We start from the raw sequence: 15912 nt of genomic DNA, 5'->3' as shown, positions 1-15912 counted from the left end.
AGGACGGGTGTGTGTGTGTAGACGGGGCATGCAGGGATGTATGGGCGGGAAGATGGCTGGACCCAGGCTGTGTGTATGGCGGAGCGGAGACTGCACCGGGGGACAGACCCAAGGGGCTGCAGGCGGGGGGGGTGTGCGGGTGCGTACGCGGGGCGCAAGGGGCGGGGTCAGGTTACGGCCGCGGGGTGTCCGCGAGCCGCTCTCCCGCGGGGCGGGGCGGGCGGGGCCGACAGGCTGAGCTCGGCTCCTCTCCCCCCTGCCCGCCCCGCAGCTGCGCACGAGCTGGGGGCACGAACCGCCGGCGCCTCGCCCTCGCCCCCGCCCCACCCCCGCAGGCGGGGGCGGGGCTGACGCCTCGCGGCTCTTCCTCAGCGCCCCGCCCCCAACTCGGGCCGGAAGTGGCCGGCCCCGCCCCGGAAGTGCTCGAGGCGGAGAGGGGCGCGGGTTGGGAGGGGAGTGGGGCGGCTCCGCTGCTGCTGCTGCGTTAGTTTTGCACCGGAGCTAAGATGGCGGCGCAGACTCAGAGCGGGATTCGCCTCAGCGCGGTGAGCGGCCGGGCGCCCCCGGGGGGACTGAGTTGGTTTCTCCCGCCTCCCCCCTCGCGCCCGTTCCCTGGGGGCTGCTCCTGCTGCTGCTCCAGCCGCCCGCACCCCCAGTCCGAGCCGTGTGGGGCCGAGCCCGGCGTGGGGGGCGGGCGGAGGCCTGGCCCCGGGCAGGGAAACTTGCGCTTCCGAAAACCAAAACACCGCGGAGCCTCCTGGCGGCTCCCAAGAGACGGGCCGGGGGCTCGGTCCGCGCCGCCCTGGGGAGTCCGGGTGGGCGGGGAAGGGCCCTGGAGGGGCGTTTCCACGGTCTGCCGGGGGGGCCCGGGAGGGGCTCGGCGCTCTGTGCCCGTCTGGCCGCGGGGATGGTCATCGCATGGCTATTGTGGGCGGTGTCATCGGGGCTGTTTGGAAACAGGAAGGCGGGGTAATGAGTTGAGCTGAGGCGTCCCTCAAGTGTTTCGGGGAGGGGGACTTGGGAGACACTGCAAACGCCTTTCGGTTTGATGCTCTGGCCCTGCCTATGGAGGTCACAGGACAGGTTTGGGCAGGAAGCCCGAGATTGGGAGGCGGAGGAGAACAAAAACACTGGCTAGATTTAAAAGGACATGATCATTCAGTGGGGTAGGCAATTGTCGGGGACCTCTTAAGGGGGAAACCTGTTGGCACCACAGACACCTGCAGGGTTAGTAAACAGCTAGGCTTTCCTGTGCCCTTCTCATGTGATGGAAAGGCATAGATACTATGCAGAATTGTTTTAGCTGTGTGGGTTCTCTGGTATTAGAGACACGAGGTGGGCAAGGTAATATATCTTCTATTTAGACCAACTTCTTTTGGACAAAGAAAAGAGACAAAAATGCCATATCAGTTGTGAACACTTTTCATGAAGCGATCTTTCTATATCTCAAAGGAAACCTGCACAACACTTCCAAAAGATGAGTGAGAGCTTAAATTCATAATTTTGTTAGACACTAAAAATCATAGTTGTAATAAAGGCACTGGCTTCATGGCTTATTACAGTAATCGGTAACTACTAACCCTACTTTTTGTCATATGACATATGGATGTGAATGGGCTACTTCACCTTGAATGGTCCCTTAGAATATGTGCTAACAATTTATGCTGAACTATCTTGTATTCAGTTGTGACACTCTGAGGGCTTGTCTGCACTTCAGGTACAGGTACCGGGAGGCAGAAGCCCTCCTGTTGACATAGGGCTGTATACACAGGAAGTTTGGTGTGTACTGTATTGCTGAGTGACATAGTTATAACCGCATATGTCCCTAGTGTAGGCTAGGGCTCAGTACCTTTTCCAGATCTGAAAAAGAGCTCTGTGTAGCTTTAAAGATTGTCTCTCTCACCAACAGAACTTGGGTTTAGATAAGATAGGCATGTAGAGCTTGTATGGGGCTGTCTAGGTGAGCTGGGAGCACACAGTCTCTTAAGGAGTGTGTGTGTATATGAAGGCGAGTCCCGACACACAGCAGGGCGTGGGGGCCATGCCAGGCTGCAGCGGGCTCCTGCAAGCCACAGTCGTACATCTCTGCTCAGTGGGTTTGTCCTCACGTGGCTTTAAACGAGAGCCCTTGAGTGCAGCTCAGAGCCAGTGGTTAGACCTGTCCTTGTCTGCCTTCATTAAATGCTTTCTGATGTGCCAGCCGCCCTCGAGGAAGTGGGGCTGTAAGTTCCCTCCCGAGGATCCAGGCCGGTTTTATCTCCTCCTCTGTTTTTTAAAAAAACTTTTTTCTCTTATGCTATTCTTTGTGTTTCCACTGTTGAGCCTAAAGAATACTTTGTTTTAAGAAACCTCATTTTGGGCCACTGTAATCCATTGGGAACAGATTCCCAAAGGAAGGACAGTAGGCACCAAACTAGCTAGATCTGTTGGGTAAACACAGTTGATATGCAGGCTACTGTAGCCTAGGACCCATTCTATGAGTGGGATATGGCAGAATTGTCCAGAGGAGAAGGCATGAGATCTGAGAAGCGGACTTAGAGAGATCAGTAAGGGGTCAAAGGCACAGCTAACCATGATAGTGGCAACTAGCATTGTCTATGGCTGTGGCTATAACCAAGGGCTAAAACCAGTTGACCAAATCACTTCTCAGTTCTGGATGTTTAAAAATGACTAGTAATATTTAGGGTTGCCAACTCTCCCGGTTTTGCTGGGAGTCTCCTGGTATCAGGTTCTATATCCCAGAGGCTACGAAACCAAACCGGGAGATTTTAGGCCAGTAAAAGTTGGGAGCTGCAATGGGGCTAAGGCAGACTCCCTATCTGCCCTGGCCCCATAATGCTCTTGGAAGCGGCCAGCGTGTTCCTATGACCCCTGGGTATGGGGGGGCTTCGTGTGCTGCCCAGGCGCTGACTCTGCAGCTCCCATTGTCTGGCAACTGTGGCCAATGGGAGATGCAGGGGCGGCGCTTGTGGGTGTGGACAGAGCATGGAGCCTGCTGCCCCTCACCCAAGTGCCATAGGGATGTGCTGGCTGCTTCCAGGAGTGGTGTGGCGCCAGGGCAGGCAGGGAGCCTGCCTTTGCCCCAGAGCTGCCCGAGATAAGTGCCTCCCGACTGGAGCCCTCACCCTCTCCACCTGGAGCCCCCTCCTGCACCCAAACTTCCTGCCCGAGCCCCCTCCAGTACCCAAACTCTCTCCCAGAGCTTGCACCTCACACCCTGTTCTGCACCCCTACCCCAGGCTCAGCCTGGAGCCCCTCCCACATTCCGAACCCCTCAGCCGCAGCCCAGAGCATGCATCCCCCCTGGTCTCCATCCCTCTGCTCCAGCCCGGTGAGGGTGGGGGAGAGCAAGTGATGGAGGGAGGGCAGTTCCTCGGGGAAGGGCAAGGGTGTTTGGGTTTTTGTGATTAGATAGTTGGCAACCCTAGTATTCTTGTTTTCTAATATTTGGGTCCTTCCAAAAGAAAAATGATTCTAAAACTTCATGCACAATTGAATGCCATTCAAATACAGTGAATAAGATAATCAAAACAAACAAATCTTATTTTCAAAACTCAGCCCTGTTAGTTGTTTGCAGAAGGAACTTAAAATCTATAGTGGCTCTGAATTTTTTTAGAATGGAAGTTTTGTTAACGTTACTACTGTATCTATGAAGTAAAATTATAATTAGGAAGATGAAGATTCAGAAACCTATTTATTTAGAAGTATGGAACTGAATAGGTGAAAGAAGATAAACATTTATAGTCTCAAATGTTCACATTGTCAGTGCATTGAACTAGTTAAAATCTCCAAGAATCTTGCCTATTCATGCTCAGTTTTATTGTGGAAATTCACTAGTATTTAAATTGTTGTAATCTCTGTTCTTTGTATATGCAGAATCTGTCAAAAGCAAGATGTATGTTCTGTTGAAGTTTGCTAAATATGCACTTTGTGCTAGGTACGTACCGTTAGTGCAGATGGCTCCATGGTTTATTTTCATCTGGACTGTTATGTACAAAGCTAGAAAAAGTTTGTAAGGTGTGTGATAATACAATTTAAAATTCCAGATTCCATCTGTCATAAACAAGTGGAAAATAAAGATGAGCAGAATTAAGCTTATAAAGTTGGAAAAGAGGGGAAAATGTAACTGTTGTAAGAGTAAAAAGAATGAGGAGTAGTCATGGCACCTTAGAGCCTAACAAATTTATTTGGGGCATAAGCTTTTGTGGGCTAAAACCCACTTCATCAGGTGCATGGAGTGGAAAATACAGTAGGAACACATCCATCCACCCACCCACCCACCCGCCATGAAAAGATGGGAGTTGCCTTACCAACTCTGAGACAAATCAATTAAAGTGGGCTATTATCAGCAGGAGGAAAAATCACTTTTGTAGTGGTAATCAGGGTGGCCCATTTCAAACAATTGACAAGAAGATGTGAGTAACACTAGGGGGGAAAATTAGCATGGGGAAATAGGTTTTAGTTTGTGTAATGACTCATCCACTCCCATTCTTTCTTCAGGCCTAATTTGATGGTGTCCATTTTGCAAATTAATTCCAGTTCAGCAGTTTCTCCTTGGAGTCTCTTTCTGAAGTTTTTTTGTTGATGAATTGTGACTTTTAGGTCTGTAATTGAGTGTCCAGGGAGGTTGAAGTGTTCTCCAGCTGGTTTTTGAATGTTATAATTCTTGAAGTCTGATTTGTGTCCATTTATTCTTTTGCGTAGAGACTGTCTGGTTTGGCCAATGTACATGGCAGAGGGGCATTGCTGGTACATGATGGCATATATCACATTGGTAGATGTGTAGGTGAATGAACCCCTGATGGTGTGGCTGATGTGATTAGGTCAGGCCTGCACAAAATGCGGCCCGGGGACCGCATGTGGCCCGCATGAGCTCACTGTGTGACCCGGAAGAGGGGGGGTTGAGTAGGTGGGCTCATTGTGCGGCCCGTGGGGGGTGAGTAGGCAAGTGGTGGGTGAGGGAGGGGAGCTGAGGAGGCAAGCGGGGGAGGGCAGGTGAGCTGGCGGCGGGGGAGAGGGGGCTGAGGGGGCGGGTGGGCAGTGGCAGGGCTGAGTAGGTGAGCTGCGGGGGTGGGGGGCCGAGGAGGCGAGCAAGGAGTCAGTGGCTGACCTGTTCTACTGATCTGGTCTGGCTCCCAACCTGTCTCCAAAGGTTGCAGCTGTCTGGCGGTGCCTGTCTTCCATGCCTTCCTCATTCACACCTCATTCATTCAATAGGGCAATTGATTACAAAGTTGGTGGAAGATCTTATTCTACTTCTAGCAAAAAGACATTTTTCTTTTACCTTAATTATACTACCTTAGGGGTCCGCTATAACATATTACCAAGGTTCAGTACCGCTGTTTCGGTGGGCCACCGCTGGGGAAGGAGGGTTTGTTTCCATGGGGTGGACGGTGCTGGGGGGGGTGGGGAGCGGCACTGAGGTGTGTGTTGTTTCGGGGGGGCTTGGCGGTGTTGGAGTGGGGGCGGCGGGGCCAGGGGGGTTCAGCCCTCAGCTGTTTTCTTTGGCTAATATGGCCTTCGCTGCTTTACGAGTTGTGCAGGCCTGGATTAGGTCCTATGATGGTGTCCCTTGAATAGATGTGTGGACAGAGTTGGCAACGGGCTTTGTTGCAAGGATAGGTTCCTTGATTAGTGTTTTTGTTGTGTGGTGTGTAGTTGCTGGTAAGTATTTGCTTCCGGTTGGGGGGCTGTCTGTAAGCGAGGACTGGCCTGTCTCCCAATGTCTGTGAGAGTGACAAATCGTCCTTCAGGATAGGTTGTAGATCCTTGATGATGCGCTGGAGAGGTTTTAGTTAGCGCAGCCTCCCCTCTCCTTCCCTGTGCCTCCCGCCCACAGCAGTCAGTTTTGTGGTGTTCAGGAGGTTCGGGGTGGGAGGAGCGAGGACGCAGCCCTGTAGGCAGGAGACACGGGGAAGGAGCGGGGAGTTGCTGATCCGTGGAATGAGTTGGAGGGGACCTGATGGGGGGGCTGCCGGCCCACCCTTGTTCCAAGCCCCCACCTGCTAACAGGCGGCAGCCAAACAACGTTATATGCAAACACTGCACAACTTTTAATGAGTATGTTCTCTAATAGATCAGTGACGAAACAACATTAACTGAGATGACATTAAGTGAGGAGTTACTATACTCACTCATTGATTAGTGCTACAACTTCTGGGGGCAAATTCTGTGATTCTTAGCAATGTAGAAATTTAAGCTGCTCTATGAATTATTTCTTAGTGCATTGTGAGAGAACTTGTCTGTCCTTTCAGGGAACATGGGGAAAATTGTTGGAAGGTGTTGGACTAATGGTGGCACCACAGTGAAGCTAGCCTGCATCCACACTGCAATAGTTGTACAGTTGATGAGCTATGCTCACTTCTGTGGTAGCCTATACCTTCTCTTGGGACTGCCATTTTGAGTTAAAAGCACCACTGCATTCTAATTAAGGGGTTTTATGTGTGATGGCTCAAGTTAACTTTGCAGTGAAGACAAGGCCAAAGACATGTTAAATCTTTGAGTTCTGCTGGACAGTGTGTGAGTTTTAATTTAATCAATAGAAAAGGGTTCGAGCATATGCCTCATGAGGATATGTTCCTGTTATGTGTGTTGGGTTCTGTTTAACTCTTGCATGTATGTAAAAATTGCTTTTCAAACAAGCTTTACAACATTCATGTGGGATGAGCAATATTGTTAGAAACAAAGTTGGGTGAGGTAATATCTTTCATTGGACTACCTTTTAGTATTATAACAACACTAGAGGCTTGCCCGTTAGAGGTGTGTGTACATATACAAAAATATAAAAGCACCCAGGATTAAGCTCTCCATAGGAAGTTAAAGATTTCATGCAATAACCACTCCCTGAAAAAAGCGACAGAGAGTCCTGTGGCACCTTTTAGGCTAACAGACGTATTAGAGTGAGTATTCACCCACGAAAGCTTATGCTCCAATATGTGGGTGAATACCCACTCCAATACGTCTGTTAGTCTATAAGGTGCCATGGGACTCTCAGGGCTTGGCTACACTTACAAGTTGCAGCGCTGGTGGAGGCTTTCCAGCGCTGCAATTACACCCTATCCACACTTGCAGGGCACAACCAGCGCTGCAACTCCCTGGTTGCAGCGCTGGCTGAAAACCCATCCCGGTTGGGGTATAAGGAGTGCAGCGCTGGTGATCCAGCGCTGCTCAGCAGGTGTGGACACTCACCAGTGCTTTAATTGTCCTCCAGGGAATAAGGAGCTATCCCAGAATTCCTGTTCAGCCACTCTGCTCATCAGTTTGCACTCTACTGCTCTTGCCTCAGGTGACCCGCCCTTTAAATGCCCCGGGAATTTTAAAAATCTCCTTCCTGTTTGCTGCAGCCAGGTGTGTGTGGAGTGCAATCAGTTAATCTTTACAGGTGACCATGCCTCCACGCGGCAAACGAGCCCCAGCATGGAGCACTGGCGAATTGCAGGACCTCATTAGTGTTTGGGGGGAGGAAGCTGTGCAGTCCCAGCTGCGCTCCAGCCGTAGGAATTACGATATCTTTGAGCAGGTATCAAGGTCCATGCTGGATAGGGGCCATGATCTGGACGCACTACAATGCAGGGTGAAAGTTAAGGAGCTGCGGAGTGCCTATTACAAAGCCCGCGAGGGGAATCACCGATCCGGAGCTGCCCCCACGACCTGCCGTTTTTACAGGGAGATGGACGCGATACTTGGGGGTGACCCCACTGCCAATCCCAGGACAACGATGGACACTTCTGAGCAGGCTGGGGGACAGGAGGAGGCGGAGGCAGAGGCGGCGGGGGGGGGGGAGGAAAACGCGAGTGAAGCTACTGGGATGGGGGAAGACACCCCAGATTTCCAGGAGGCATGCAGCCAGGAGCTCTTCTCAAGCCAGGAGGAAAGTACCCAATCGCAGCAGCCAGCAGTTGCAGAAGGACAAGCAGAGGAGCGGGTTACCGGTAAGCGGCTTTTATTTTCTGGGTGGAAATGTTTCTGGAGAGGAAGGGGGGTTATGGCTGCATGCATGCCAGCCTAGATGTGGAATAGCCCATTGATGTGGTCTATCACGTCGCGGTAATCGGCCTCGGTAATCTCCTCAAAAGTTTCAGCCAGAGCGTGGGCAATGTGCCTTCGCAGGTTTATAGGGAGAGCCACTGTGTTCCTTGTCCCAGTCACGCTGACACGTCTGCGCCACTGTGCCGCGAGGGGTGGGGGACCATTTCTGAACACAGGCAAGCCGCATAGGGCCCAGGGCGGAATCCACATTGCTGTAAAAGAGCCTCCCGCTGTTCCCTAGTGACTCGCAGCAGGGAGACATCTTCCAGGATTAACTCCTGTGAAAAATGTTGGGAGACTCTTTAGTGAAGAGATAGGGAGATAGTGAAGATCACCCCTGCAGTTGCATCTTCACTCAACCCCTCTATCACTCCAGATTACCCGAAGCAACCAGCTCCCCTCTATCAATCAAGCCCCACTTCTCCCTCTATAAGCACCCTTCACTCACCATTTCGTGGCTTCTGTTGTGTTATGTGTGTGGTAAAAGAATGCTAAACTGAGGACTAAGAATGTCTGGAGATAGTGAATACAATGATGCCCTGTTAAATGTATACATTTCTGGCTTTCTACAGTGACCTTGACTGCTGGGCTGAGCAGATGCACCACGACACAGAGGCTGCACAATTTGAGGAAAAATCCCCGAAAGAGCAAGGAGGACATGTTGAAAACTGTTCTTCATCAGTCTGCTAGAGAGAGTAAAGAATTGAAGGAGTGGAGAGAGAAGGAAGGAAAGCATGATCCGCCAGAGACATTGGCGTAGAAACGCTGTGGCAAAGAGGAAAAGCACAAACCAGCTGCTAGAGATCCTGTCGCGCCAAGCGGACTCTCTCCAGGCTATCGTAGCCATGCAGGCAGAGCAGTCCCGTGCTGCCCCACAGGCCCCCCCCGTCCCAAAGCTTTTTGCCTTGTGCCCCAATGTCAGCTCAAACCACCTTTCCCCAGCATCCAGGTTCTTACCACCACCAGCTGCCTCCAACACCTGTACGTTCACCAACCAGCCCTGATACCTACCACCACCCTTACCCTCTGCACTCAACCCCCATCACCATGCAGTATATGCATCCTGAAGTGCAGGATTCATTAAACAGCACTCCAGACAGGACATATGCAAACTTGTGACTGTACAGTTCACCAACCCACACCCCTGCCCTCTTGTGTTCATGAAATGTTGTGTGTCTGTCTGTCAAGGAAGTTTTTTTCTTTTCAATAAAACAATTCTTGGCTTTGAAAACAGTCTTTATTATAGCAGATAGTGAAAGATACCTTAGCCCAGTAAAGAAAGAGGCACTGCAAATCATTTTAGGGATAATAGAATAACAGTGTAGACAGTGCAATTCACTCCCATGCAAGGCAGCAAACATTACTGTTGGCTTTCAGCCTCAAATTCTTCCCTCAAGGCATCCCTAATCCTTGAAGCCCTGTGCTGGGCCTCTCTATTAGCCCTGCTCTCTGGCTGTGCAAATTCAGCCTCCAGGACTTGAACCTCGGTGGTCCATGCCTGACTGAATGTTTCACCCTTCCCTTCACAAATATTATGGAGGGTACAGCAAGCGCATATAACCGCGGGGATGCTGCTTTCCCCCAAGTCTAGCTTCCCATACAGACATCTCCAGCGAGCTTTTAAACGGCCTAAAGCACACTCCACAGTCATCCGGCACCGGCTCAGCCTGTAGTTGAACCGGTCCTTGCTCCTGTCAAGCTTCCCTGTATAGGGTTTCATGAGCCAAGGCAGTAACGGGTAAGCGGGGTCTCCAAGGATCACAATGGGCATTTCGACGTCCCCTACTGTGATCTTCCTGTCTGGGAAAAAAGTCCCTGCCTGCATCTTCCTGAACAGGCCACTGTTCCGAAAGATGCGTGCATCATGCACCTTTCCAGGCCAGCCTGTGTAAATGTCAATGAAACGCCCGCGGTGATCCACAAGCGCCTGGAGAACCATAGAGAAATACCCCTTACGATTAACGTACTCTGATGCCAGGTGGGGGGGGGGGGCAGAATAGGAATATGCGTCCCATCTATCGCCCCTCCACAGTTAGGGAAACCCATTTGTGCAAAGCCATCCACAATGTCCTGCACGCTCCCCAGAGTCACGGTCTTTCTTAGCAGGATGCGATTAATTGCCTTGCAAACTTGCATCAAAACGATTCCAACGGTCGACTTTCCCACTCCAAACTGGTTCCTGACCGACCGGTAGCTGTCTGGAGTTGCCAGCTTCCAGATTGCAATAGCCACCCGCTTTTCCACCGTCAGGGCAGCTCTCAATCTTGTGTCCTTGCACCGCAGAGTGGGGGCGAGCTCAGCACACAGTCCCATGAAAGTGGCTTTTCTCATACGAAAGTTCTGCAGCCACTGCTCGTCATCCCAGACTTCCATGATGATGTGATCCCACCACTCAGTGCTTGTTTCCCGAGCCCAAAAGCGGCGTTCAACGGTGTTGAGCATTTCCGTGAATGCCACAAGCACTTTAGTGTCACACGCGGCAGGAGAATCGATATCGATATCGATATCGTCAGACTCCTCACTGTCACTTTGGAGCTGAAGGAATAGCTCGACTGCCAAACGTGTTGTGCTGGCGACACTCATCAGCACAGTCCTCAGCAGCTCGGGCTCCATTTGCCACAGAAATCGCTATTCACACAGAGAGTAAAACAGAAAGACACTCACAATGGCGCCAAACGTTGCCGGAAAGAGTGAATGCTGGGATGTGAAGCGATGCACCACGGGGCGATGGCACACAGGAAGCGGAATGACCCGCACACTTCCTTCCCCTTCCCACAATACTCAGCGCCAAAATGGGACGAGGTGCTCTGTGGGATAGCTGCCCACAATGCACCTCTCAATACAGCGCTGGAAAGTGCTGCAAGTGTGGCCACACTGCAGCGCTGTTAGCTGTCAGTGTGGCCACACTCCAGCACTGGCCCTACACAGCTGCATGACCAGCGCTGTAACTCCCAGCGCTGCAACTTGTAAGTGTAGCCAAGCCCTTAGGCTTTGGCTACGCTTGCACTTCAAAGCGCTGCCGCGGCAGCGCTTTTGAAACGCTAAGTGTAGTCAAAGCGCCAGCGCTGGGAGAGAGCTCTCCCAGCACTGTCCATACTCCACCTCCCTGTGGGGAATAACGTACAGCGCTGGGAGCCGTGCTCCCAGTGCTGGGGCTTTGACCACACTGGCGCTTTGCAGCGCCGCAATTTGCAGCGCTGGAGAGGGTATGTTTTCACACCCTGCTGCAGCGCTGCAAATTTGCAAGTGTAGCCATGGCCTTAGTCTGGATCTGTAAAAAGTGACAAACAGGGCTACCCCTCTGATACTTCACTCCCTGAAAGTCATTAAGGATATTGTGTGAGCTAAATCACAGTCCTTTGTGCAGGTGATTAGACCTTTCTAAGCTGCCTTTGTGTTGCAGAGCTGCTGTATAAAAGTATTGATGGCCCAGCTTTCGGGCCTTATGGTCTCCCTGAGCAGTGTGGGACTAGGACTTTCTCAGCCCTGGGCTACACTACAGAATTACTTCGGTATAACTGTCACTCAGGGGGTGTGAATAATCCACACCACTCTGTGACGTAGGTATACCAACCTAAGCACTGGTGTAGACAGCGCTATGTCAGCAGGAGAGCTCTCTCACCAACATAGGTACTGCCTCTCATGGAAGTGGAGTTAAGTCAATGGGAGAGCTTGGTCCCATTGGCTTAGAATGTCTGTGCCAGAAGTGCTACTGTGGAATAGTTGCATTGGTGGCAGCTGTGCCACTGCAAGTTTGTGTAGTGTAGACCTGCCCTCATAGAAGTGCAGGGGTGTTTAGGGAGAGAAAGTCTCAGAAATTAAGCAGTTACATCGATGAGAGTGTCCTGGAAACAGGCAGAAATGCTTTACTTGGAGTTTCTGCAAGAGAGAGTTGCTTATGTGCCATTTACCACCCCTATTCAAGGAAATAGGATTGGTGTGCGTTTTGTATAAACAAGTTACCTGAAGAAAATACCTGACTCCGCTCCAAACAGAAAACTGATCTACAAGGTCCTGATTTCTGCTCTGCTTGGCAAAAGGTCAACAGCATAGTATCTATGGGGATAATGGACAGAGTGACTAGCTCATGGTTACTTGGGCCTTGTGTACACTAGAAAGAGTTTTCTGGTATAGCTGTTCTGGTCATTGGTAGGGATAGAATCTAGGAGCTTGACTATCCAAACCATGAGTCACCACTGCTTGACCTAAAGGAGCTATTTGGTTAGGGATAAATAAGCCTTCACCAAACAGACCCAGTTACTACAGGGACATGATTGTACACACTAAGAGCAGGTCTATACTGCAAAGTTTAGTTGGGAGAGGCGTCTTTCAGGCGTGTGAAAAAACGGTACCCCCTGTCAACACAGCCAGGCCACCAAAAACTCCAGTTTAGATGCAACTGTGCTGGCAGAAGAGTGCTTCTGTCGGCATAGCTAATGTTGTTCGGAAAGGTGATGTTACAATTCTGGTGGGAAAAACTCCATCTGTCAGTATATGCTATGTCTGCACTATGGGGCTCCCCTGTTATAGCTTCACTGGCAAAGCATTTGTAGCCTAAGCCAGTGTATTGCTCCTCTTGGTGGTTCTCCCCATTAAGAATAAGTTCTTGTTACATACCTAAAGCTCAAGATTATTCTTTTAGCTCAAGTGGTTGAGGCTTGTGCTGGAGAGCTGAGGTTTGGTTCCTCTGATGACCTCTACTGTCAGTGGGCATGTAATTGTAGTTTGTTACATGTAATACTCGTGGTGGAATTCTGCGCCAAAAAATTAAATTCTGCACACAATATTTTAAAATTCTGCAAAATTGTGTTATTTTGACAAATAAAATATGCAGAATATAATCACACCAGTTTCAATTATTTTTGGTCATTTATTTCAAAATATCTGTCAGCAAGTATGCCTGTAGCAAAAGACAAAGAAGATTCAGGAAATGTTTTTTGACAAATAGATTCCTTACTAGGCATATTAATACAGAACTCGGAGTAATAATTCATTTAAACTACAATACAGAACCGTATTTCCTGCACCCCTCAGAAGCAGTGCAAAGGCTTGGGGGAGTTAGGGGTAATGGAGGAGCTGAAGGAGAGGGAAATAAATTGCTGGGAAGGAGCCTGGGAGTGAACTTGGAGGGCTGTTGGGTATGGGTGGGAAAAGTATGGAACAGGGTTTTTTTTGGGGGGGTAGGGGGTGGAGGAGAGGCCGGGAGGGATTGTCAGGGAGCTTCCCCCATGCAGACCCTGGCTGATCCCTACTTTCAGTCAGGCACATCTGCCCCCATCCCATGTGTCTCTGTGCCCTCACCCAGCCACTCCCCTGGCCCTATGTAGCTCTGCTCCCCCTCCCCCATGTGACTCTGCCCTCACTCAGCCACTCCCGTCTGTGTCCCTGTACCCTTCTCCCATCACCATGTCTCTCCCCTATCCCTGTACGCCGCCCCATCACAATGTCTCTGTGCCCTCACCCAGCCACTCCCGTCCCTGTGCCCCTCTCCCCGTCCTCATGTGTCTGTGACCTCACCTAGCCACTCCCCTGTCCCTGTGTGTCTCTGTACCCCTCTCCTGTCCCCACTCGTCTCTGTGCCCCCACTCAGCCACCGTACGTAGCTCTGCACCTCCCTCAGGAGTAATGTAAGATTCTCCAAAAAAGAGAAACCAACTTCATAGGATGACCTTGAGGACTCTAGTCCAGAACACAGCATAACAACAAGAGCTAAATCTTGCTGATCATGTCACTTTCTTGAAGAATATTGATGATAAAACTGAAGAATATTTCCAATATTTAAGTATGGTAACTTGACACATTTGTTGTATAAAATAGCTACAGTAAATGTCACAGTATTTAATAGATATTGTCTTTCACTTTATATTGTGGAAGGAAACAAACTGAGCTAACACTAACCTTTTTTTGTTTGTTTGTTTCAGCTTTGTCCAAAGTTCTTGCACACAAATTCTACCAGTCACACTTGGCCGTTCAGTGCAGTTGCAGAACTTATAGGTATCAATGCTTTGTTTATTCAATACTCAACCCCTTTGTTTTTGTTTAAATTGTGCAGTGACTTTGACATTAAAAGTTAAATTCAGCTAAAATAATTATTTTAATAGAAAGTAGAGGGGAAATAAGGTTTTAAATTTTGATTCTATGGTACATAGAGAGCAATCAAAAGTTTCAATTTAATCATATTTGAAACTTCCTTACATGTGTTAATACAGTGTATTATAATTTAAAAAAGAAACTTATGAGCATTTGATTAAAAATATTTACAAAAGGGCTTACAGGGATGCTTATACCCATATTGGTTGGCTACAACTTGTTCAGGCAGGTATTAGCAATGTTTACTTTCTTTAATACTCTTTAATGAACAAGTGATGTCATTGCCAAGTATTGGACCTTAGCTAAGGCCAGGTGAAGCAGTTTTTTATAATATATTTAACAAACTTATATAGACAATTACTTACTGTACCTGGTACCCAATGAACCAGGTTTTATTTCTATTATTTCAGCACAAACCTTAAATAATACAACACTGGTATTTTGAAGGGTCACTGAAAGTTTAACACAACTCTTCTTATGATCTCATTCTTTTTGACCACATGCATTGGGCATATTGCACATGTTTAAAACCATAGTTCATTCAAGTCTAATGTGAGCTGATATTCCTGCTAGGGGGTGAAGGGGTGTTAATCTTTTATTTTAAAATTGAGTCAATTTGGGGGGGCTATTAATCAACTTTTACATATTTTACATATAATCTGATGACTTCATCAAAGAGATGAAAATAAAACTAAAATTAATTCTAATTCTAGCATTGACATTCATCATCAAGTACGTCTTCAGTGTATGGTTTTTGTTTCAGGGTCTATGCTAATTTTTAAACAAAGTAGCAAAATCTCGCTGTTCAGTGCTTTGCAAAACTGTATGTGCTAGTCGCAAGGAAAAAATTGTAACCCCTCACCCCAAATTAGAGTTTGTGGCAGATGCTGTAATGAGGGTATTGTATTACTACAGTTTAATTTTACAAGGTACCACTGTATATATACACTGTGAAGAAATGTACATAATTAAAATTGACAAAATATATTGATAAAGGACATCTTTGTTATGCACCTTTTGCTTTTACACGTTTTTTCACTCACAAATTCAGAATGGGCCTTAATGTAAATTACTAAAATTCTGTAGGGTTTACATTTAATCAAGGTGGTAGGTCCATTCCAGTGGCTGCTCATCAGCACTGCCAGCAATAGTTTAAGTGGTTCCTAAATGGCAGATCCACTTTAGTCTTTGGAAAAGCCTTTTGTCTGAAAGCTACTTGGCAACCAGCACTCATAGTTTAACCCTACATCTTTCTGAGTGATTAGTGGTGGAAAATCATCAGCAAACAGCCCAGATAATATGGTGGCTGTCCATATGAGTGATTATAAAAATTGGTGTGTACTAAGTGGGGACTGACTTTCAAGTTTGATCCTAAAACAGCAACTATAAGCCACTCATTTTGTAGACCTTGTACAATATTTTAACTTTAAAAAATGGCTTTAACTGATTTTAAAAGGAGGGTCAGGGAAGGAAGTGTATGGAATTTAATATTTTATGAGGTAGAGATGGGATATGCTGAATCCACTTACCTGGAAAATATTTTCATAGAAGGTTTTGGTATATAAGCCTTTCACCAGAATGATGTATTTTGAATGTATGGATGCTATAGCATTTTAATTTGTGCTCTTGTTAATTTCACACTTCTCTGATTTTCAGACAATGCTTACGATCCAGATGTGAATGCTAAACAGATCTGGATAGACAAAACAGTAATAAAGGGCAACATATGTTTGACATTTACTGATAATGGAAATGGCATGACTTCAGAGAAATTGCACAAAATGCTCAGGTGGG

At 48.4% G+C, this 15912-nt stretch overlaps 1 protein-coding gene across 2 annotated transcripts in view; it reads left to right on the top strand.

Moving 5' to 3' along the window:
- The first annotated feature begins 396 nt into the window (after positions 1–396).
- The window catches only part of MORC3 (MORC family CW-type zinc finger 3), a 49607-nt gene continuing 34091 nt past the window's right edge, over positions 397–15912 (top strand). Inside the window, exons 1-3 of one of the 2 annotated variants that reach the window (XM_039541866.1) lie at positions 397–545; positions 13950–14022; positions 15775–15907. In XM_039541866.1, the coding sequence (XP_039397800.1) occupies positions 507–545; positions 13950–14022; positions 15775–15907 (245 nt within the window). In that variant the 5' untranslated portion in view covers positions 397–506. Of the gene's footprint in view, positions 546–13311; positions 13811–13949; positions 14023–15774; positions 15908–15912 lie in introns of those variants that run through there. The other variant, XM_039541877.1, reaches the window with a different exon arrangement.

Source organism: Mauremys reevesii, linkage group 1, assembly GCF_016161935.1.
Source record: "Mauremys reevesii isolate NIE-2019 linkage group 1, ASM1616193v1, whole genome shotgun sequence".
Taxonomy (NCBI): Eukaryota; Metazoa; Chordata; order Testudines; family Geoemydidae; genus Mauremys; species Mauremys reevesii.
This window is presented reverse-complemented; position numbering and strand designations above follow the sequence as displayed.